The following is a 24,818-nucleotide window of genomic DNA, read 5'->3' on the forward strand; positions in this document are numbered from 1 at the left end:
GTTTCTGTAAATGGAAGTGCACACAGAATGTTACCTTTGAAGAAAATGTCTTTCTGACAAACTTTATACAGTGGATGGCCAAAAATGAGCAAGACCCATTTCTTATGGGATTGATACAAAACTTAAATAAGTACAGAAATATAGCTCACATGTTCTAAGAAAGAAACCCAAAAATGGTGGGACAGTATTTTCACTTACTTTGTACTGAAGGACACACGCGCACACAGAGAGAGAGAGAGAGGAGGCATTGTCAGTTTTCTGTGCAGTAAAAGATAAGGCTCTTTTATGCTTATTGAAAATAATAAGTTCTCATGCTTATTAAAAAATAAGCATGAGAACTGTGCAAAAGAGAATGGTTTTGATAATGTATGATAGATTGTTGAATTAAGATCATGCTTCATAAGTAAAGTGGTAAAATATTTTAGTGCCAACCTTGATGTGAGTGAAAACATGGTGCTCTGCTGCACTAAATACCCTGTTCTTGCCACTACCATCAAGTACAGTTTCTACAGTAAATACGATAGTGGAAATCATGAGTATAGGTTTGGAAGGCCTCAGGTGGATGTTTGCTGAAGTTGCAAGGAACTTGAAACCTAAATCAAATTGCCTTCTTTAAACAACACTAAACTTGTGGCAATGTCATAAAAAAAATTATACACAAGCACATTTTACAAGAAATGACAGGAACTATTGACTTTGTGTAAGGAAAAGGATGAAGTGGGGGTGATTGTTTTTGACCATATGCAGAATCTACCACTGCCGAAAATGCTGGTACAAGAAATGTTTTATTTGAGAAAACTTTAGCCATAAGTCTTTTGTGTACGTGACATGAAAACAAATGATCTTATTTCAAGCAGTTGTTTCTTGTTAGTGTTTCCTTTTCCATAATAGTCTAACACACAGTCGACATAACATGAAGCAAGGTTAGTAATAAACGTTTTTGAAAAGTTGGCTGTATTCAAAGATATTTAAAGATGCATGTTATAAATGTTAAAAGTTGGTAAAATGATTACACATCTGATGTATTTCTTTAATACATATTCAGGCTAATCATTTTACTTTATCCTGAATTCTGTGATTGATTTGTTTGTGATATTTGTGATCTTAATGGATTGCATAATTCTGTGAAGACTAGTTATAAAGGTGTCAAAAATAAGGTTCCAATTTAATGCTCAGTGGTTAATTTATTTGATCACTTAATTCTCTTTCATGTGACATGCCTTTTATGTCGACATTTGGAATAGCGGAACGATGACAGATGATAATGATGAATCAAGGAAGGTGGAGTGGTATCATCTCTGTCTTTATTTGAATACTTATATATTCAAAATAATTAAAACACACGTGAAACTCTTTTATCCATTACACAGCTTGTTCAAGTGTTATTTTTTTTTTGCTTATAATATACAGGTTTACAATTTCTTATAGTCATTTATGCATCAGTTACTTAATTTTGTATTTAAAAATTTACTCTCAAAAATCTGGTTAATATTGTAAGCATGATTCCTGATTAAGACTTTCTGAACTTTGGTTAAGACTTTCTTTAATCCATGTGGATGCAAAACTTGAGGCCTGTATCATGAATAGATATATTTGAGAATGGCTTTGAAAATGTATGGTAGATTGTTGAAGAGTCAAGATCAAGCTTCATAAGTATATTGCAATTTTCACATTTTTTGTCTGCTGCAATTATATTTGTATATGGTGAATTCAGTGTGTACAGAAAGGACATTTTATTTTTACATACTGTGTTACGTGGCCCCAGCCAACAGTATGGCAACTCTGCAGTCTATTATGTTTATACTGTACTGATAAAGGATGATTAGTGAAGTGTTGTAGATATATCATAGTGTAATGTTAGGTTTTGTTGTTTGTGTTGAGTGAGCCACCAACTTTTTGCTATCCCTGGCACGTGGAACTAGGCCGGTCATAAATTGCACTGACTTTCACTCTATGTAGAAAGTGAGGGATTAAAAAAAAAAACGCAGTAGCCTTCAGTTCTTTTCCTAATTATGTCTGGACTGTTCCGGCTTAAAGGGCACTGTATACTCTGTATTAAAAGATACAAAGTTAAGAACAATTCTTAACTAAGCAGTTAGTACAAGTTGGCTTTACATCCTCTGAGCATTCCTGGTAAGACTGTCTGCCTCTTGCACATTGACAACAATAGGCGCCTCCGTAGCCAGGTGGGAAGGAGCAGCAGTGCGTAGCACACGCTTCTTGATTAGACCGGGGTTCGAGCCCGTCACCACCAAATACGGAAGATGCGGAAAGGTCAGGGAATGACCACCGCACCGGAGCAATATGGCCTTAGTTGCTAATGCTCCTAAAAACCAAATAACAACAACAACAACAGCACATTGACAATAAATACTTTCTTTTAGATTACAGTGCCTTGTAGTATGGCCATAGTGAAGACATCTGTAACACTTTTTAGTTAAATTAATCTCTTAAAGGTGTAGTTTTACCCTCCCAAAAAATAGTAGTAGAAGTAGTAGTGGCAAAGGGTGCCTCATTTTTATTTCCCCACACGAAGGTCACTGCCACTGCTTATACAGTGGAATAATCACCTCATTATCCCTGCTAGAAAAATTCTTGTATATCATTGACAAAAACCCTATGGGCTGCCCTGGCAGATTGTCTGTACTACTCAGAGAACTTCATATCTGATTGCACAATTACCCCCAGCTCTCTTTTATTTTCTGCTATGCTGAGTAGATAGTATGAATCAGAGCTGTACTACTCAATATGTTCTACGTTGATAATAATATTAGTAAAATAATAAGAGGAGTTTACCTCAATATAGTGCGTAGAACACTTCCGTATGATACCCTCCAGAAATTAAAACGGAAAAAACGAAAAAATCGACAACTTACCGGTACATTTGAGTAAAATATAAATATACTGAGTGTAGTTGCCACATAGTTGGGTACATTAATCTGGGATTAGGATTTCTTCTACCGTATGTATTTTCAATGTTAAACTTCAACTGCCATTTCTCATCCTATCTGCCTAATTGGTCTCAATTTTGTTTCAGTAGCTTTGATTACTGTCATTAACAACCATTCCAACCTTTGTATCTTCTGCAAACTTAAACATTAAGCTGTTTTCATCAGTATCATTAATAATATAGAAAGAAAAAAAAAAAAAAAAACAGTGGGCCCAGCACTGAACCTTGGAGAATTCAGCTAATAACATTAGTCCAAGAGAACCAGTTCTTGTTGATAGTCACACTCAGTTCATCTGATATCCATTTAGGTCTAAGCGTTAAACAGTATATCTTAGTCAGTATAAAAGCCTGGTAGCTTTTACGATTGCATCCCTGAATGCTTTCCATTTAGAAATTGCTGTATGTGACTTCATTAGTTGGTCCTGCTGCATAGAATTTTAAAACTGTCTGAGACTGGTATAGTCACCTTTGCGGAAGCAAATGCTGTTTGCTTGCCTTTGGCAGTTACATTTTTAAGTAAATTCCATATCAATACATTGTGATCACTGCCACCCAGTGGGTCTTATCTGCAGTCTTAATACACGAAGGTCACTGCCAATAATCAGATAGAGTATTGCTTTCTCTTGTTGCCTATCCAACATGCTGGTGTAGGAAACAACCATCCAATAAATCCACAAAAGTCTTGCTACTCTGTAAGTGACCAACTCTCACGGTCCAGTCATCTAGAAAATCCTCCATTTTTAAAACATTCCTATTTAGTGTCTTGCTCTGTCTATACACTTGTTTTTTATACTCATCACAGTCCTATTTAGTGTGTTATTAGGCCTATAACACACTCTTACCCTCATTTTTATTTCCCCAGTGCTTATGTCACACCAGACTGACTCAGCATTGCACTAGCCACCTGTGTCCACTGGATACACTGCCTTAGATTTAATATGGTTCTTAACTAAGAGCATAACTGTCTCCTCCTGTCCTATCCATCCTTTCCCTACAAATTGTACTCCCCATATTCAAATTCTGCATCCCTTATGTCTGAGTGACACGTGTCTCTGATAATTTTACAATGGCTGCAATCAAAGACTTAATCAGTACTTCAAATTCATCAGCCATGATTATGTGTAAATTTGGTAAATTGCAGGCATAGTTTGGCAGCCTGCAGATTTTTTTTGTCATGATTTGTAAGACCAAAGCATGTTTCCTTATGGCAGTCGAAAGCCTACTCACTCCTAACAGAATTTCATAGATAGCTAGTCAGCCCGCTGGGTTTTTGAAAGTGTTAAGATAAATATTTAACAAATAATAAGTTAAGATAAATATTTAACAAATAATATTTCCAAATTATATATTATTCCATATTATTTAACTTACATATAACCATACTTGGAGAAGTTTTTTGAACTAAAGTGAAACAAATCAGTTTCACAAAAAAAAACCCCACAAAGTTTCCAGTAGTTCTCAATGTCATTGAAGGTAAAGAAATAGATATTTTACAGATCAGATCTCACAAACTGGAATGATAATTCCAGTGTGAGAACCTACCGTTATGAAATAGTAGACGTCCACTGGACCTTTGTGAACTAACAAGTGCAGAACGAAGTATGAAATAACAAAATATCCTAAGCCATTCTTGCCATTTTGATAATTCTTCATAGCAATGTTAATTGGCAGAAAATATTGATTTTAACCAGGTGAAAACAAAAAAAGATGAGTTCTTCCCTTTTCAGATATGTATTTCCAAGGTGTAAGCCAAGTCTGAACAGCAGTGCTGAAATGGAATGAAATAAATTTTTTGTTTATACTCCATCATAGCCACATAAAATCAGAGGAGTTCAAAAGATAGAGAAGATACAAAAAATTACTGTGTTTAGTAGTCATGTAAGCTTGTACCATGGTCACTCAAAGAACATGTACTTCTCCACCTATGCACTTTACCGGCCATCTACAGCAGCCTTTGGCTAAATTGAATGAATGCAGTTTTAGTATTGGAATGAATGTTTGAAATTTAATAATAGGCCAAGAAATCAGCATGTTGTTAAACCTCTATTAATTTTACATTTCTTTGTCAGTGATTTACATGAATGAATCCTTACCTGCATTCTTCTTACATTCAAAACATAAAAACAACAGTTTTGATTTTGATATTTTTTAAGAATAAAATATCAACAATTAACAACAACAACAATTAATAAAAATTTGAATGTATGTTATTCTCCTATGAAATTGTTCCTTTTTCTGTTTAAATTATTGCTGCATTGATGAATATTTTATTTAATGGTGATAAACTTATATTTCTATAGCAGCATGGTTCATAATAGATTCAAATCTTGCTTCACTCTGATAATGGGGCTTCATGCATGTATTTTGTAGATTTCTGGTGTCTTATTCAACTTGCCAACTCATAAGCTATCTCAACCTTCCATCTGATCAATGACTGCCAATGTAGATCTATCAGCATTGATGTACTGATAATATATTGGCATATATTACTCGTCTTTGGAGACATTCACTAGAGGAGTGTGGTGAAACCCAAACAGTTGGCATTAATATTTTTAAAGTTTTTGACATGTTTGGCAAAGTCTTCTAAACAAGCACACATCTGATCGACTGTGTTTTTTTTTTTTTTTTTTTTTGCATTTGAGTGTGCACCGATTACAATACTTCTTCAACTTCTGGGAACATTCCTGATAAACTTCTTTAGGAATTTCCTGAAGCATTTTGAATAATCTTCAGTCATTGCAAATCTGTGACCTTTCAAGGGTAACTTAAAACTTTAGGAAACAAAAGAAAAAAAAAAATCACATGGAGCTGGAAGACTAGTGATGAAGTGTTTTGCAAGAAATTCTTGAAGGGAAAGCACCAAGTGTGCAGGAGTTAAACCAGAATAATGAAGTAATTAAGTTGATGCAATAGAAGATTAGATCTTTTGCTTTCACTTCCAGTCACTGTTAACACATATATAATTAATTATTTAATATATAGATAAAAGTTTATCTCACAGATAACTTAAAGCCTTTAATTTTCCTGGGTTTCAACAGACAGTCCAATATCATAATGTTAATATGATATTGGACTGCTTTGGGAAGTCGTTATTAAGAATTAAGCTAAACAATCAAGGGATTTTTACACTTCATGTAACTTGAGTTTGCTGTAATGGCTGTTCCAGATGACTTTTTTTTATTATTATTATGCTTTCCCTCTAGCTTTGGCTGTAGAGACTAATTGATATTTCTATAGAAATTGAAAAATGAGTAACCAAAGCTAGTCGTAATATGTGTGCAAATAAAGACAGATCTGATATAGCCACTTCATTCCATGACCCTGGAGACTGCCATAATGTGGTGGCATTTTTTTGAAAAATTTAATTTTGCAATTTTTTTTTTATTTTACCTTTGCTTAACCATGAAGTGCATAATGTAAGTGTGGAGCATTCTTCTTCGAGGGACAAAAGATAAATTTTATAACACTGTCTTTGGCTTATATGGAGATGTCTATGTACTTCATATGCAAAAAAATTTTGGTATAAAATGCAGTTGATATTATTACTTCAAAATTCCTGTATGGAATTTAGCAAGAGGCTTTGGCTCAATTACCATGTTTTTTTATTTTATATTTTTTTATTTTTAATAAAATAACGTTGAGTTGACTTAACTTCTTAGTGTATTCTCACTTATTTTATAGGTTCGGGGTACCCAGCACCTCCACCTCCTACTGCTGCTCAGACTGTAGTTGTTGGATCTCCTTCTGGTGCTCCAGGTTAGTATTACTACTATTACACAGAAAAGCTTTATTTTATCATTGCTCAGGGTTTTTTAAATTCAGTGTAGCACTGAACTTCTTTTCTTCTCTCCTGCAGTCAAATTATGAAATCAGTAGGAAAGATCATTAAGCAACACATAAAGACTCGGGTGTGTAATTCAATGAAAGGACAACTGAATCTTTGTCCCTTCTTTTACTTTATGAATATAATTAGTTTATATTACTAAATTACATATACCGTATTTGATAGCATATAAGATGAATGGGCATCTATGACACACTCCCATTTTAGAAAGGAAAATTAAGGAAAAAAAGTTTTAGTGTATTTAGGCATTTAATATTTATTGTAATGTGTATAGTAGAAAAAAGCTCATCCTAAACGTGATCAGAACAGCAAGAAAAATACTAATACTGTATAATAATACATTATTTTATTATTTTTATTAATTTACTAATACAGCAATTTAAAAGAAATGTGATCCTATCTGATCACATGTTTAGGAGAAAAATACTAATACTATATAATAATACATTATTTAATTATTATTATTAATTTACTAATACAGCAATTTAAAAGAGAAATAAGAGTCATTTTGAAAACCACAAAATTCATCGCCTTCAAATCCTAAAAACTCTTCCTCACTAATGTTATCACTGTCTTCAAATAACGCAACGTCTTCAGTGCCATCATGGGCATTACTAATTCCAGTCTTCTTGAAAGACTTTATAATTATTTTACCACTTATATTTCTCCGAGATTCCTTAACCCTTTCACACACTCGTGCAGTGGTGGGCCTCTTTGTTCTTCCTGTGGGTGTGAGGTCGTGATCGTGTTCTCCTGTCCATTTGTTCCACTGTTTTTGGATGTGTCCATAAACAAGCCATAAATGGCTTGTTTATGGACACATACAAAGGATACAATTGGCTTGTCAGTCCACCAGGAATGACAACTACTTGTGTATTCAATTCCCTCACCCTCATTTTAATAACTTCAGTTGTATGGGCTCTGAACTGGTCCCAAATGAGAAGAGATGGTTTCATTAAGAGGCCACCAGGATGCTTTACCCATAATTTTTGAAGCCATAAATTCATACTATATTCATCTATTAGATAGTATGAATCAGAGCTGTACTACTCAATATGTTCTACGTTGATAATAATATTAGTAAAAATAATAAGAGGAGTTTACCTCAATATAGTGCGTCGAACACTTCCGTATGATACCCTCCAGAAATTAAAACGAAAAAATCGACAACTTACCGGTACATTAGAGTAAAATATAAATAATTAAATAATCAATTTAACACAATTGAAATCAATTTAAAACAATTAAAAATCAAATTAACGCAATTAAAAGAATCTAACGAAAATATTCAAAACGATTTTTCTTCCTGAAGCTGACAATGCTTTTCGACCGTATGTCGTGATCACAGGAATGAAAATTCCAGGAAGGAAAATCGTTTTGAATATTTTCGTTAGATTATTTTAATTGCGTTAATTTGATTTTTAATTGTGTTAAATTGATTATTTAATTATTTATATTTTACTCTAATGTACCGGTAAGTTGTCGATTTTTTCGTTTTAATTTCTGGAGGGTATCATACGGAAGTGTTCTACGCACTATATTGAGGTAAACTCCTCTTATTATTTTTACTAATATATTCATCTATCCACACTTTTAGATGAACATGAACAAATACACCTTCTGGAATTTTTTCCTTAGGTGGAGTTTTTCTTTTAAATATTAAAAATGGTGGTAGTTTTGTGCCATCAGCACAGCAGGCCAAAAGTACTGTGTAATGTGTTTTCTCATGCCCAGTGGTTTTTATTGACACCATTTTAGACTGATATTCACAGTTTTGTTGGATGGTGCATCAAAAGTTAGTGGGACCGTGTCCATATTTCCTATTTAGTCAATTTCAAAAGAAGTTTGTTTTTGTGCCTTTATTACAAATTTATGGAATTCCAGTATTTTTTTCTTCATAATCTGCTGGTAATTTTTATGCAATTGATGTTTTTGTATGCATTGATAAACCATGCTTTTGCACGAGTTGGTAACACCAACTTTCTGTTCCAGAAAATTTTTGAATTTCCTGCCCTTCTGCTAAAATCCTGGCCTTATGCATAATCATTTTGGTAGAAACACTTCTTCCTAAATTCCTTTCACCTATTACCCACTTTTTTACATCTTCAAGTTCTGGCCAGTGTGGATGGGGCGATGAAAGTTACGTTTACTTTTAGCAGCTTGAAGTTCTTTTTCTTGTTTCTGCCAGACGTGTATCATTTTTTCCATAGGTGATGGCCAAAAAAAACCTTTCCGCAGCTATGTTACCATGTTTTTTAGTGTGATCTATTACGTTAAGTTTATATCCGATAGTGTAACTCAACCTCTTTTCTCCTGCAGCCATTTTCTGAGGGTAAAATACTTTAAAATAATGTCAAACGCCAAGATTAAACAATATTGTTATGAAACGGGGTTCTGATTAAAAACAACTAGTATATAATTAACACTGTTCTTTATTATTTTATTTCAGTCACCACAATGATTACAATTCATTGTTGTGATTACCGTACATGGAGACACACTCAACGTCACGAAAGCCCGCACAGAATTAAGTGGCCCACTGGTCGTGCCACCTTTTAAAGGATTGGCAAACTATTGAGAAACCTGGAGAAGAATCTTGAAGCTTCCATCACCTTCTAAGGCTTTTGCTGTGTTCCCTGGCTTTCGAAACTTTTTGGAACTGATTCCAAACACCTCTGCATCCCAAAGTACTCTAGGGTGTCCCGTTATCCTTCAGAAATGAATATATTCTGACAGAATGTGCAAAATACAAACTGCCTGCTTGCTCCGAGGGCTCATGTCCTCATATAGGATGCAGGGCGATTTTTCAAGGCATTTTTTTTTTTTTTTTTTTTGAATAAAAAAGTGCATCTGATATGCCATCAAATATGGTAGTAACCAAATGGGTTACTCTATTTATTTAATTAATTCCTGTGTCTTAAATTATATGGCTTAAGTAGTCATTAAAAAAGAAACCAAAGCAAGTGTAAATGACAGTTGTGTTATTTACATTTGCTTTGGTTTCTTTCTTAAAAAATACCTGTGCAAAACAGAATCAAATATAGAAATTCTCAGAAACAATTTTAGAAAATGTTATTCCCTAATTTTTTCTTATCTGAAGTAACAATATGGGTTGCTTTACTGGAAAGAGAGTTGAGCATGAACAGGAAGCAACATATTAGGTTTTTATTCAGCGCAGCAGGATTGCACAGTCAAGACATAGAATCGCAAGGGTGAAAAAAATTTACTTTCATAATAATAAACTTGCAGCAATAAAAGGGTGCAATTTTAAAATTTACGCACAGCCTGTTTTTATTATCGTGTTCGCTGGCCCCTATGTTTGAACTCCTTTCAATGGGAAGTAATTTTTGGAATGTTAAGAAATAACAGCATTCTGAAATAGTCAACATTATGAAAAATTGAAAATAATGCTTGAAAAGTAGGTTTAGAATTCATAGCTAAGAGTGAACGGTTACTTTTGGACTGAGCGCTAAATCAGAACAAAACTCAAATTTTATTGGAAGCTTATTCTGTGTACATAAATTAACATCAACACAAGGGGAAAAAAATTCCTATACCAAGAAATAAAAAAATGAATGTTGATGCTAATATCCCAGAGTTCAATCATTGTGCTGGCACAATTAAGCAGTCCATTTCATGTGCCTTTATGCATAATAACATTGGGTACTGTGCTGTAACATGTGTTATAACAGCACAGCACTTGGATTACTATTGAATGCTTATATGCATTGATGCAGTGAGTGTGTTAAGCAATAATATATTACCTTCAACAGTTTTAGGAATAATCATATATTCTAAACTAAGAGTGACAATTGATGTGAGTTACTTTGACAATCAGAATATGTGATTAATTTCTGAAACCAGTATAATTATTTTATGCTTTATTATACCAAATATTATATGGGGACATGGAGATATGGTTTAGCAATTCAAGTTTAAGGTATTTTATTTCACCTGATTTTATATTCTTTGTAGGGCTTGTTCTAAGTTTCAAAGTTAGTAAAATGTACCATCCAGTTATAAAAACTGTTAATTAAAAACTGCAGACATCACATGTGCAAAAAAATATCAGCCAAAAAAAAAAAAAAAACCTTTTAAAGTGAAATAAAGTATATTATTTGATTTTAATTTATATACCAACATTTATCTGTTCAAACTGGGTAACCAGATGTTTGTTGTGTTTATTTTTACTGAATTATCATTTAAGATGTAATTATCTTCAGTGAAGTGTGAAATTTTAGAGAAGTCCAGACATTCTGTGCCAGCCATATCTCTTCTTGCATCATGTAGCCAGGTGGGAAGGGGCAACAGTGCGTAGCACACGCTTCTTGATTAGACCGGGGTTCGAGCCCGTCACCACCAAATACGGAGGATGCGGAAAGGTCAAGGAATGACCACTGCATATTCCCAGAGCAATATGGCCTTAGTTGCTAATGCTCCTAAAAACCAAACAACAACATCTTGCATCATGATGGTGGGAATGCTCATTAATAGCCCTTCAAGTTTGCAGTTAATGTTAATTATCTAAGTACTTGAAATTAAACTACTTCACTTGTGATAGTAATTAATAATAATTATTATCACCGGTGAAGTGCTGATGGTGTTAGTAATAATCAGATTCTACATTTTAGAATTTTTTTATTACTAATAGTCTAAACTTATAATTCATGGAAATTTTCTCCTCCATTTATTCAGTGATCATAGGCCTGCTTTTGCATAATCAAAAAACATCAAAGACCAAACTGACAGATTGTAAACTTCACATAGGTGAAGTGCTTTCATTTCAAGTATTTAGATAAAGATAAACTATGCAGCATGTCACTCCAACATTATAATAATAGTGATATTTATATTAAGGTTGTTATTATTATAATAACCTTAATAGACACCCAGTTTCTCCCCTCAGTTAGAGATGCAATAAAAGAGTACAGTAAACCCCCGCTATTCGCGGTATCTGTATTTGCGGTTTCGCGTATTCGCGATCGCCGATTTAATATAAAATGAAACCTAAAAAAAATGTGAATTTTAAAGCGCCATGAATATTTTCCGCCATAAAAAAACATGAGCGTGGCTAAAATTATCTTTGCCGGTCAAAACAGCGCTCAGTGGGTGGGGGGAGATTGTTGACAAAATCGCGAGCGTGGATGTTTCTCGCTAATCCTTGTTCGGTATGTGTTATGCGCTTGCCATGCAAGGTTTCGTCGTTTGCTTTTAATTTATATGCTTATAAATTGATCTTATTATCATTTTTTTTTACCTTTGCGTTTAATTTTTTCCCTTGATGCGCAATATTTTTTCAGTAAAAGGTAAACTGCAGCCATTATCAATTTATAAATTGATATGCTTACAAAAATGACAAATCTACCGTTTTGCAGTGTAAAACGACCTTTTCGAGTTTTTTAACGGAAGGAAAGTGACTTTATTGTGGACAAGTTCTTTCTAACCCCTACAAAAATATGGCTACGAATAACAAGAGAAATGTGAAAATAGCAAAGAAGGTGATGACATTAGCGAATAAAATTGAGTTATTAGATAAAATTTCTAATGGTGAAAGTGTCTCTCTTCAGTGGCAAAACATTATAAAATCAATGAGTCAACGGCACGATCAATCCAAAAATCGGAAGAAAAAATCCGCCGTAGTGTCCGTGAAAAAGCGCTAATTGCTTCGAAAATTTGCTCTGTAACTCGTGATGTTAAATTAGAAAAAAAAAAAATGGAAAAAGCTTTAAATCTGTGGATAGAAGACCGAACTCAAAATAAAATTCTGTTAAGTTCACTCATCATTCGTGAAAAGGCAAAACTCCTTTATCAACACTTTAGCGAAACTGGTGATAGCACTGGGGGGATAAGTTTTTTTGCTAGCAAAGGCGCTGGTTTGAAATTTCTAATAAATATTACATTTAATATTAAATTGTTTCTTATTTTCATTTCGATGCCATTTGCTTGCATTTCACTATGTACTGTCTATTATGTACATAGTCATGTTATGAAGGTACATATAATACATATAGACAAAATTTTAGACTAGTTTTTCTTATATATCTCATACTTTGGAACGGAACCCCTTTATTACTATGGGAGCAATAACTCAGTATTCGCGTTTTCGGTATTCGCGACATTTCTCAGGAACGTAACCCCCGCGAATAGCGGGGGTTTACTGTATATCTATCAGTGGAATGCTGATTATAAACAGCTACCTCTGGAGGCAAATACAGCTACTGTTAATCAAGTGTGTTACATTAGTTACAAAGTAAATTTTTGTGAACACATGACATCCTTTCTTTGACTAGAAGCTACACCTGGGATAGCAAAAACTGCTAAGGGCTAAACTAGACAAAATATGTTCGAACTGATGAGTGAGTTATGGAGAAATTATGTGACTTCACTTCAGCACTTGATGGTCTGGACACTTTGGTTTGATGTAGTTTTCTCAATACATGGTAAATTCTTGAGAATCAGAAATAAATACTCAGCAGAATTAGTAAATCAGTAGGATTGAAGTTAATGGCCAGCAGACTAAAATATTTTACAGTTGAAGAAAAGTTAAAGATTATAGAAAGAGTTAAGAGTGGTGAAAAAAATTGCAGTATATTTCGCAAGTGTGGAATTCCAGAAGGAACAACTCGTGGTTGGATGAAAGAGGAAGAAAAACTGTGTTCACTCGTAGGCTCCATAGAAGATGAAGTAGGCTTCAAAAAAGAAAACTAGACTTTGTGAAAACAGGAATGTGGACCAATGCTTATATAAGTGGTTTCTACAGAAGCGTAGTGAAGGAGTACCAATAAATGGAGTAATTTTGAAAGCACAGGTACTCTAATGCATTAAGGGCTTATGCCTCAAGCTGCAAAAGAGTTATACTATGTATATCTTAGTGCACTTGCATCATTTATACACAGTCAATTATAGATTAGCAAATTTGCAATAGCGGCATCGTTTAAGTTACATCTCATATTGTGAATGCCTTCACGATGAGTTGCCATGACATTGCACTACTTCGAATAAGTAATGCTTCACCCAAAGGAGAAGACTGTTGTTACTTATTCTCAGTGATACAACCATCCAGACGGCACCGTTTCAAGGCTATTTGGCCCTTCTTCGGTGGGTGGGTAGGTACCCAAGTGATGTAATGATGACAAAAACAGTTGTGAAGTATATCTCCACAATATGAGAGATGCCTGATGGTGTATGATATAAGTTAAGACTCTAATGCATCAAGGGCTTATGCCTCAAGCTGCAAAAGAGTTAGAGTATGTATATCTTAGTGCACTTGCATCATTTATACACAGCCAATTATAGATTGGCAAATTTGCAATAGTGGCATCGTTTAAGTTACATCTCACCGAAGAAGGGCTAAATAGCCTTGAAATGGTGCCGTCTGGGTGGTGGTATCCACTGAGAATAAGTAACAAGTCTTCTCCTTCGGGTGAAGTGTTACTTATTCGAAGTAGTGCAATGTCATGGCAACTCGTCGTGAAGGTATTCACAATTTGAGATGTAACTTGCCGCTATTGCAAATTTGCTAATCTATAATTGGCTGTGTATAAATGATGCAAGTGCACTAAGATATACATAAGCACAGGTACTTAAATTTCATAAGCTACTTGGTAGAGATGACACATTTAAAGCTTCTTTAGAGATGGAAGTCATGTCATGGGATATCCCAGGTTAGTCTTGTAGGCGAATCTGCATTTGGTGACATTACAGTAGCAGAAGCATTTCCTGAATTTCTGCTTAATGTGATTCAAGATGGTGAATTCGCTGATGAACAGTTGTACAACTGTGGGGAAACAGTGCTGTACTATGAACTTCTCCCGAACTAGCCACTGGATATTAAAAAGGCACCCAACAAAGAGGGCATAAAAACTGACAAAGAGAGCATTACAAGATAAAGCCACTGAACGTCGGTAAAAGTCGAAGTCCCTGGTGTTTTAAGCACATCAACATGAAATCTCTACCTGTAATTTATAAAAATGGCTCCAACAGTTGGATGATGAGTGATATTTTTGCGTCATGGTTTGAAAGTGAGTTTGTACCATCAGTGAGATGCTACTTCCTTTCCAAAAAACTTGAAGAAAAGGCTCTGTTACTGTTGGATCACTGCCCAGTCATCCTTTGGCTGATGTTCTGAAATCAAATGATGGCAAGGTCAGAATGGCAGTTTCTGCCAAGGAACAAAACCGTGTTAATTCAGCCCATGGATCAGGGCATTATTCGAGCCTTCAAAACCTGCTGTCATGGTCATCTACTTGCTGGAGTTGTGAACTAAGAAATTCATGTTCGAGAATTTCTAAAAACTTTAACAGTGAAAGATGTTGCATACAATATTGGATTAGTGTTGTAGAAAGTAAGCCCAACAGCAATTGAAAACTGCTGGAAAAAATGTATTGGAAAAGACAAGATCACTATTAATGACCTTGAATTAGCAGCAATTTCAGAACAAGAAGCAAATTCTGCTTGTAATGTACTTTGTGTGGCAGTCTTGGAGCAAATGACCTGACTGCTTGGATTGAGGTGGATGTGGAAGCTCCAGTTGCACACTGCCTGAACAAGGAAGAATCTCAGCTTCTGTGAACAGTGGGAAGACAATTGAAAAACAAAGGCCAGTGACATATAGAGTGACTCAGAAGATAATGTGAATGACCCTTCTAAGGAAAAAGCACCAGAAATTAACAAAGTGCTTGAAAACATTAATAAAGGTTAAAACATCAAGGTGATACTGAACATCTTCATTTATTGTATATGACCACTGTTGAGAATTATGTACGGAAAAAATGCTGTTAATTAGTTCTAGTAAACTGAATTACACGACTATTTCAGAATGGATGCGTAAAATATGTCCTTAACAGCATTGTGTTAGTATAATGTAAAGGGAATGATATAACCTCTAATACTTTGTCTTTTAGTCTGTATACTTATAAAACATTAGTAAATAAAATATGTATTTATTTTTAAAAAAAACTGGGAAAAATTGGGAAAATTTTTTTTTTTGGCTATGATGCACTTTGCTTATAACATGTGTATTAAAGTTATCGCCTGATAACTTTATAACCCATGTTATACCAAGGTACCACTGTACCTTCATCATTATCACTAATAAATATAGAAAACAACAGTGGGCCCAACATTGAACTCTGGTGGATTCCACTAATAACATTAATTTATGTATTTAAAATTATGCATTAATTTATGCAAAAATAACTTGTTTTTTACCCATTTTTTTTTCTCCTGTCCATTCCTAGTTTCTGAAATACTGATCTTCAGGTAATTCTCCATTGAGAGAAAGCAAACTTGATTAACTTCAATCCTTTTGAAACCTTGTCCTATCTTATTTCTCACAAAAAAAAAAAAAAAAAAAAAAAAAAAAAAAGTTTCTGCTCCCATACTCAACTTCGGCAACACTCAGTTTTCTAGACACACAAATTTACTGGAGATAGCTGTCTTCTAAACTTTCTTGTCATAAGCATATCAGAAATATTTCATCCTCTGCATCTCAAGAAAACCGGTTTTTCTTTTTTAATCTCAGCATTACTTCTAAACAACTGTTGATTGTACTAATCACAAATCTGCCTTGTCATGGAATATTGTCCTCACATCTTGGAGGGTGGGAACCACTAAAGTTGTTAATGGGTTTGGTAGAAACAGAGCATCTGATCCCTCTTCACAGATCAAAAAGTTGGAGTGGGGATAGGGATACCCTTCATTGTGGTATCCCTACACCTACTCCACTTCCATCCAGAAGATGTAGCATCTGTGCTACACAAACTGAATTCAGTAATAATGACAACTAACCACACTTCTGCAGGAATAGACAGACAAACACTCCTCAGGGCTACATAAGTTTGCATACCAACACATTAGAAGCTAAGGTATGTGCAGTCTGCCCACCCATATGGATGACCAACAATGATGTTAAGCATTTCAGATGAATGGAACACATTGCAAGATTTGCAGTCACTGAATAGGACTTAAATGTACACATCCTATAAACTCCATTCCTTGGTCCACTTCATTCTTTGTTGTAACATTGGATTTGCAAATTCTATGTAGTAAATAGCCTTTATAATCTGTAAACCAACATTAAGAGTTAATTGTTTTTAATATTAGTATTAGTAATGCCCATATGGTGCAAGGAAGCCTAAGGCTTATGCTAGTTTGGTATGTAAATAAGTTTCCTTAATTCTTAATCTCCAAAGAGGAATCAAAGTGTGTTGTATCCTTAAACTTAATGTTAACATTTTTGATAAACTGTTTATAACCAATATGGTGTTTCTCTTGAAAGTTATCATTATCTTGCATTAAATTATGCATTTTAACCTGTCCAAAATATACTTTTTCATAGTATATTTTGGACAGGTTAATTTTTCTAACACAGTTGATAAATGAAGATGTCATAAGACTCTTAAGATTATCGGGTTTTTCAGAATAGTAGAATTTAAATGGCAGGTGTAATTGTTTGTCTTAATATCTTCAATTGATGATTGCAACAGAGTGATCAGTGTGTGATTGTGGATTTCAGCATGGAGTTGCATGCCGAAATCCACATGATATCAAAAATATTGTTATTATTTTTAGTAGTTTTTCTTGTAAACTCCTTTGACTTTGTGGCTATTGCAATTATCAACGTAATTTTTTTTTTTTTATCAGTGACATCAGTAACAGTTGTGAATGTAGCAGAATGTGGTCCATATCCAATGCAAATATCCTGCCCTCATTGTGGTGCTCAAGTTATGACAGAAACTACTGCTGTCCCAGGAATGCTCACTTGGCTTTTGTCAGGGGGATTGCTACTTTTGGGGTGAGTTTCTCTAAAAATATTAATGACCTAAAAAAAATAAAAAAAATTCCAAAAGATATTTTCTGTATTTTATGGTTTCAAAATTTTTGAATGTTAATGGTATAGTGTATTGCAAATATGAAGATAAAGCACTGAATTCTCTCCTCATTTTAAAGTTAGCTTGCCTAGTGTCTAATTTCAGATTTTAATTTTTTAATTGTTATAAAGCAAAAGCATTTGAAGCTTAATAGAAAATGTTGGAAATCAGCTGCACAAAAGAATCTTCCATCTAAAATAAATTACTATCTAAAGTAAAATTTTGTATTTTAATGAAACAAAAGGAGAAATACAGTAAACCCCCACTATTCGCGGTATCTGTATTCGCGATCACTGATTTAATATAAAATGAAACCTAAAAAAATGTGAATTTTAAAGCGCCGTGAATATTTTCCTTCTAAAAAAAAAAAAACATGGACGTGGCTAAAATTATCTTGCCCGGTCAAAACAGCGCTCAGTGGGTGGGGGGGGAGAGGAGTGACAAAATGCGAGCATGGATGTTTCTCGCTAATCCTTGTTCAGTATGTGTTATGCACTTGTCATGGAAGGTTTCGTCGTTCGCTTTTAATTTATATGCTTATAAATTGAATAAATTTATCAATTTATATATTGATATGCTTACAAAAATGATAAATCTACCATTTTGCAGTGTAAAACAGACTTTTTCGAGTGTGTTAACGGAAGAAAGTGACTTTATTGTGGACAAGTTCTTTCTAACCCCTACAAAAATATGGCTACAAATAACAAGAGAAATGTGAAAATATCAAAGAAGGTGATGACATTAGCGAATAAAATTGAGTTATTAGATAAAATTTCTAATGGTGAAAGTGTCTCCTCAGTGGCAAAACATTATAAAATCAATGAGCCAACGGTACGATCAATCAAAAAATCGGAAGAAAAAATCCACCGTAGTGTCCGTGAAAATGCGCTAATTGCTTCAAAAATTTGCTCTGTAACTCGTGATGTTAAATTAGAAAAAATGGAAAAGGCTTTAAATCTGTGGATAGAAGACCGAACTCAAAATAAAATTCCGTTAAGTTCACTCATCATTCGTGAAAGGGCACAACTCCTTTATCAACACTTCAGCGAAACTGGTGATAGCACTGGCGGGATAAGTTTTTTTTGCTAGCAAAGGCGCTGGTTTGAAAGATTTGTTTGAAATTTCTAATAAATATTACATTTAATATTAAATTGTTTCTTATTTTCATTTCGATGCCATATGCTTGCATTTCACTATGTACTGTCTATGTACAAAATCATATTATGAAGGTACATATAATACATACATAGACAAAATTTTAGACTAGTTTTTCTTATATATTTCATACTTTGGAATGGAACCCCTTTATTACTATGGGAGCCATAACTCAGTATTCGCGTTTTTGGTATTCGCAACATTTCTCAGGAATGTAACCCCCGCGAATAGTGGGGGGTTTACTGTATATGATTGACTCTCATATTATTTAGGCTGTGCCACTTTATTGGCATATCATTACAAAGATTAGCAGCTCACTAATTAGGTAGAAGTTTCTAGAGAGGATGGCATCTTTCTTTGCCCTTTAGCCAATTTCACTAGACACTTCATCCACCTTTGGACCCTTGTAAGAAGCTCAATGCCATCATTTTTTCAGTTAAAAGCTTGCATGATATCACACAGGGTGAGGGTGGAATCTGCATAGAATTGCCATAATAATAAAAGTTAAAATTACATATCTTCTACATGTTATAGTTTTGATCTTTATTTCCAAGGAAACATAAAGCAAATTGCACTTGTTTAATCAAATATGATAGTCCCCACTAAGATATGTCAGAGTCATTTTTCTAGTAATATTGCATGTTAAATACTAATCTGTGAATAAACAAGAAATTATGAAAAAAATAATCCTACTAATAAGAAAGTCCTAGGTTTTGCTGCAATTGTAAAAAAATATATGAAAAAGAACTGTAAAGTAGTTTATTGCATTTTGTGATGGTATGCATTGATTACTTTTCATTAATTTGGAAAAAAGCTTGGAAATGCTGGTTAGGCAGTTCCCAAAAACATTTCCAAACCATTAGAAAATAGTTCTGGAGTGTTCCAGCTAAAGCTGAACTATGTTGTCTTCACCTTTTTAGTTTTGAAACATTAGCAGGTATGTGCATTAATGGTGCTATGAATATAAACAGTAAGTTCTTGCCATGAAGAGAGCCAAGAATAATAAGAATTATTCTTGTGAAGTCCTAAGTTTTTCCTCCTGAAAATTGTGTATTGTAAGGAACTGCTTTTAGGCCATCCATTTTGCAGGATTTAAGTGACTTATTGTGCAGTTGAATGTTTAAATCCACTGAAGAAACATTTCATTCCTGAAAGTAGTGACAGTTTCTATTAGCCTATAGACAGATGCACTAAATGCATGCCTTTGTGAATGAGCTTGCCTTATAAATTATACCATTTTAAAAAAGGCAGGAAATAATTCAGGATTAACTCTTTGATATCCTTTATTTTAACACTAGTGGATAGAGCTATGAATAAAGCTTATATATTCTGTGAAAAATGTATGAATGAAAGAGTATCATACGAGATGTATGAGTACTGAGTGAAAAAGTGTATGTGCAAAACACAACAAAATAGCATGCATAAGTTGCAGACACTAGTTATGCTGGAATATATAGTTAAAGAATATGTATTCCAGTGAAATAGTATAAAAGAAATAAAAACTGTTAGAAGATATATAGTAAGATGAAGAGTGCAATCCAAGAACATTTAGATAGAAATGGCATTCTGAAGGGCACACAACATGGTTTTGTTAAAGGAAAATCATGTTTTACTAACCTGGTAAGCTATTTTGACACAGTTACTCATGAGCTAGTTGGGAACAATTTTTGACATTATTCCACCTTCAAATCATTTTACTAATCCCTCTAAGAGCCTTGTAAACCTCAATCAGGTCACCTCTGAAGTGTCTGGTTGCTAAGCTCTGTAGCACACATAATCGGTCTTTCCTCATATAGTTGTCCTTCTGCCAATCTCACCATTCAAGTTGCCTGTCTTTGAACCCTTTCAAGAAGCTGTCTTTTTTCAGATGTTTCCATACTTGAACACAGTATTACAAATATGGTCCTACAATTGCCTTATACAGTGCGATTATGACCGCCTTATCTCTACAGGATATCGATGATTTAACATTCAATAAGTCATCAATAATCTTTCCTGGCTGTTAAGTCCAAAATTCCTTTCCTCCTTCACTGTTTTTAATTCAACCCCACCAAGGGTATAATTTATTTGTGGGTTGCTATTCCCTAAGTGTAAGACCTTGTATTTAGCAGCATTAAAACATAGCTGCGCTTCTCTGACCACCTTTGAAGTCTGTTCAAGTCATCTGAAGGAGTGCTGCTTGGCACTGATCATTAACGACTCTGCCCACCTTAATGTCATCTTCAAATTTTGATATCATGCCTTCTATCCCTTTGTCAATGACATTTATGAAAATGAGAAACAACAGTGGCCCAAGAACCGATCCTTGAGGGACCCTACTCCTGACATTACATCAATCTGAAGAATACCCATTAATCACAACCCTCTGCCTTCTGCCCTGCAGCCACCTAGCAATCCATCTTAGAACCTTACCAGTAATCCCAACTTGTTAAAGCTTATACAGTAACCTCTCATGCGAGACTGAGTCAAATGCATTGCTAAAATCCAAATAAACTATTTCAAAATTGTTCTCAACATCTAGCTCTGAGTAACTATGTCAAAAAAAGTTAGTTAAACATGATTTACCATTAACAAGCCATGTTGTGTGTCCAGAATGCCATATCTATCTAAACGTCCTTGGATTGCACTATTAATCATTGCCTCTAAGACTTATGGTTCAGTACACTCCCTCATGCTCTCTCTCAAAACTGCAGGGTATATGCCATCAAATCCGGGAGCCTTGCCTGTATGCTCAAAAGTTTTTCTTATAAACAGTCATCTGTGATTACAGCATCACCAATTTTATATGGCTCAGCCTGACTCGCACAGTGTCTTCTCTGCATGAATGGTCTTTCTTCAATAAAGACCAATACAGAGTACCTGTTCAATTCATCTGCAACATCAGCTGGCTTATTTAAGACTTTCCCACGCCCAGTGCACAAGGTCCAATGTTATTAGCTACGAATACAAAGAATGGCAACGAGATTGGTGAATGGAACAAAGAGTTGCTGTTACCAAGAAAGACTTAAGTTCTTCAAATTGCAGGCTCTGGAGACTAAGTACCTGCGAGGTGATCTAATTGAGATGTATAAGGTCATGAATGGTTTGAGCAAGTTGAATGTTAAGGGATTCTTCCTCTTGCTTAATTTACTAATCTGAGGGGACAAATTCAAATTGAGGAAAGACTATTGTAGAATAGATGTGCAGAAATTTGCTGTAGCCAGTGGGTGGTTGATAGTTGGAACAAACGTCCAACTGTCGTAGTGGAGGTCTACAAATTAGATAAATTCAAGGCAGAACTAGACAAGCATTTAGAGTAAATTGGATGGGTGAAATGGGAAGGGTGTTTTTTTTCTAACAGTCTTTTTTTTATTTTATTTCCATATTATAAATTCCCGGTTTGACAGTTATGGTACTTATAGGAGAATTCTATAAAAATATCGACGATAATGTAATTGTTGGGTAAAATTTTTCAACCATAAATGCCAGATAATGTTCAAAATGAGTGCATGAAAAATCTTAAATGCCATCATAATGAATTAATATAGTATATTTTTTAATATTTTGAACTTGTAACTGTTGAGAGTATAACACTCTGTGCATGTTGTTTTAAAATGGCATGCTGTTGACTTATGATATTTTTAAGGTGTCCTTACGTGCTGTGATGTAATGACTAGATCATGGATATAGCTTAGCTTAAATTGCTTAATTAAATGGCATGCTATTTAATGAATATCGTTGTTAATTGCATATATTATAGTATTAGCATTAGTACAGGCATATGATGCAAGAAGGCAAGGTTATGCAGCATCAGCCAAAAAAAAAAAAAAAAAAACCCCACTCCCATTTCACCCCTCCATTCATTCCAAATACCTATCCAGCTCAGCCTTAAATTTATTTAGGCTATCAACTTCTACAACAAGGGATGGAAGTCTGTTCCACCAACCAACTACCCGCTGGCTAAAGGCAAATTTCCGCACATCTATCCTACATCTGTCTTTCCTCAATTTGAATTTATGCCGTCTCAGGTGATTATTCTGAGCAAGAGGAAGAATCCCATCGGCATTGAGCATGCTCAAACCATTCAAGGCTTTATACACCTCAATCAGATCACCTCACTGGTGCCTAGTCTACAGACACTGTAATTTGCAAAACTTAAGCCTTTCTTCATAAGAGCAACCCTTTGTTCCATTCACTAATCTTGTTGCCCTTCTCTGTACTCGTTCCAGCAGCTCTACATCCTTCTTGAAATGAGGCCTCCAGACCTGTATACAGTATTCAAGGTGTGGCCTGACCATTGCCTTATACAAGGAGATAATCACCTCCTTATCCCTGCTAGAAAAATTCCTGTATATATCATTGACAAGACACCATGAGCTACTCTCGCAGCCCATCTACACTGCTCAGAAAACATCAAATCTGCCTGCCCAATTACCCCCAGGTCCTTTTCGTTCTCTACCACTGTCAGGGTTACTGTTTCCCATATGTAGTACTTTACATTTGTCAATGTTAAACTTCATTTGCCAGTTCTCAGCCCATCTGCTCAACCTTTCCAGATCCTGTTGCAGCAGCCTACTGTCAGTAGTGTCCTTAACAACCCTGCCAACCTTTGTATCATCTGCAAACTTGGACAGTAAGCTTGATATACCATCATCAATATCATTTATAAATACAGAAAACAACAATGGACCCAACACTGAACCCTGAGGGGCTCCACTAATAACAATAGTCCACGATGAGCAGTGTCCATTGATTACCACTCTCTGTCTTCTCCCCCTCAACCACCCCTTTATCCATAGCAGCAATTTGCCTCCAGTGCCACACTGCTCCAATTTGTGCAGCAGTCTTCCATGTGCAACAGTATCAAAAGTCTTTCTAAGATCCAAATATATATCAAAGTTATTCCTTGCATCCAGTTCCTTTGTGACTGCATCATAGTATCCAATCAAATTGGTCAGGCAAGACTTTCCTTTAACAAAACCATGCTGTGTCTGAGCTATAACTGAAGTCTTGTCTAGATGATCCTGCAGTGCTTCTTTAACCAGTGCCTCCATTCATTTTCTTGGAATAGAAGTTAAACTCAAAGGTCTATAATTACTTGTGTTGCCCTTTGATCTTCCTTTGTGAATTGGGGTCACATTTGCACATCTCCAGTCCATGGGTACCTCCCCTGAATCCAAAGAAGCTCTCATAATTATGGCTAAGGTTTGCTTACTTCCTTTGCTGCCTCCTTTAATATAACTGGATAGATCCCATCCACACCGGGTGCCTTTTTTATGTTTATCTTCAACAATTTCTCCTTCACTTTCCTCTCAGTTATTACAAAACCATCTAGCTCACTGCCAGAGTTTACTTCACCTCTGGCATTCCCCCTCCCTGAATAACTCTTTATGTGTGAATGTAGATGCGAAATACAGTAAACCCCCGCTATTCGCGGTTTCGCGTATTCGCGATCGCCGATTTAATATAAAATGAAACCTAAAAAATGTGAATTTTAAAGCGCCGTGAATATTTTCCGCCATAAAAAAACATGGGAGTGGCTAAAATTATCTTTCCCGGTCAAAACAGCGCTCAGTGGGTGGGGGGAGAGGGGTGACAAAATCGCGAGCGTGAATGTTTCTCGCTAATCCTTGTTCAATATGTGTTATGCGCTTGTTATGGAAGGTTTCGTCGTTTGCTTTTAAATTGAATAAATTTATCAATTTATAAATTGATATTCTTACAAAAGTGATAAATCTACCGTTTTGTGGTGAAAAACAGACTTTTTCGAGTGTGTTAACGGAAGAAAGTGACTTTGTTGTGGACAAGTTCTTTCTAACCCCTACAAAAATATCGCTACGAATAATGTGAAAATATCAAAGAAGGTGATGACATTAGCGAATAAAATTGAGTTATTAGATAAAATTTCTAATTCCTCAGTGGCAAAACATTATAAAATCAATGAGTCAACGGTACGATCAATCAAGAAATCTGAAGAAAAAATCCGCCGTAGTGTCCGTGAAAACGCGCTAATTGCTTC

At 34.9% G+C, this 24,818-nt stretch overlaps 1 protein-coding gene across 4 annotated transcripts in view; it reads left to right on the plus strand.

Moving 5' to 3' along the window:
• The window catches only part of LOC150077487 (LITAF domain-containing protein-like), a 103,330-nt gene that overhangs the window by 77,185 nt on the left and 1,327 nt on the right, over positions 1-24,818 (plus strand). For all 4 annotated transcript variants that reach the window (XM_090386392.1, XM_090386395.1, XM_090386394.1 and 1 more), the window contains 2 exons: positions 6,632-6,706; positions 17,439-17,589. In XM_090386392.1, coding sequence (XP_090242518.1) covers positions 6,632-6,706; positions 17,439-17,589 — 226 coding nt within the window. The remainder of the gene's footprint in view (positions 1-6,631; positions 6,707-17,438; positions 17,590-24,818) is intronic.

Source organism: Mastigoproctus giganteus, chromosome 12 (assembly GCF_048544385.1).
Source record: "Mastigoproctus giganteus isolate SK-2022 chromosome 12, ASM4854438v1, whole genome shotgun sequence".
Classification (NCBI taxonomy): domain Eukaryota; kingdom Metazoa; phylum Arthropoda; class Arachnida; order Uropygi; family Thelyphonidae; genus Mastigoproctus; species Mastigoproctus giganteus.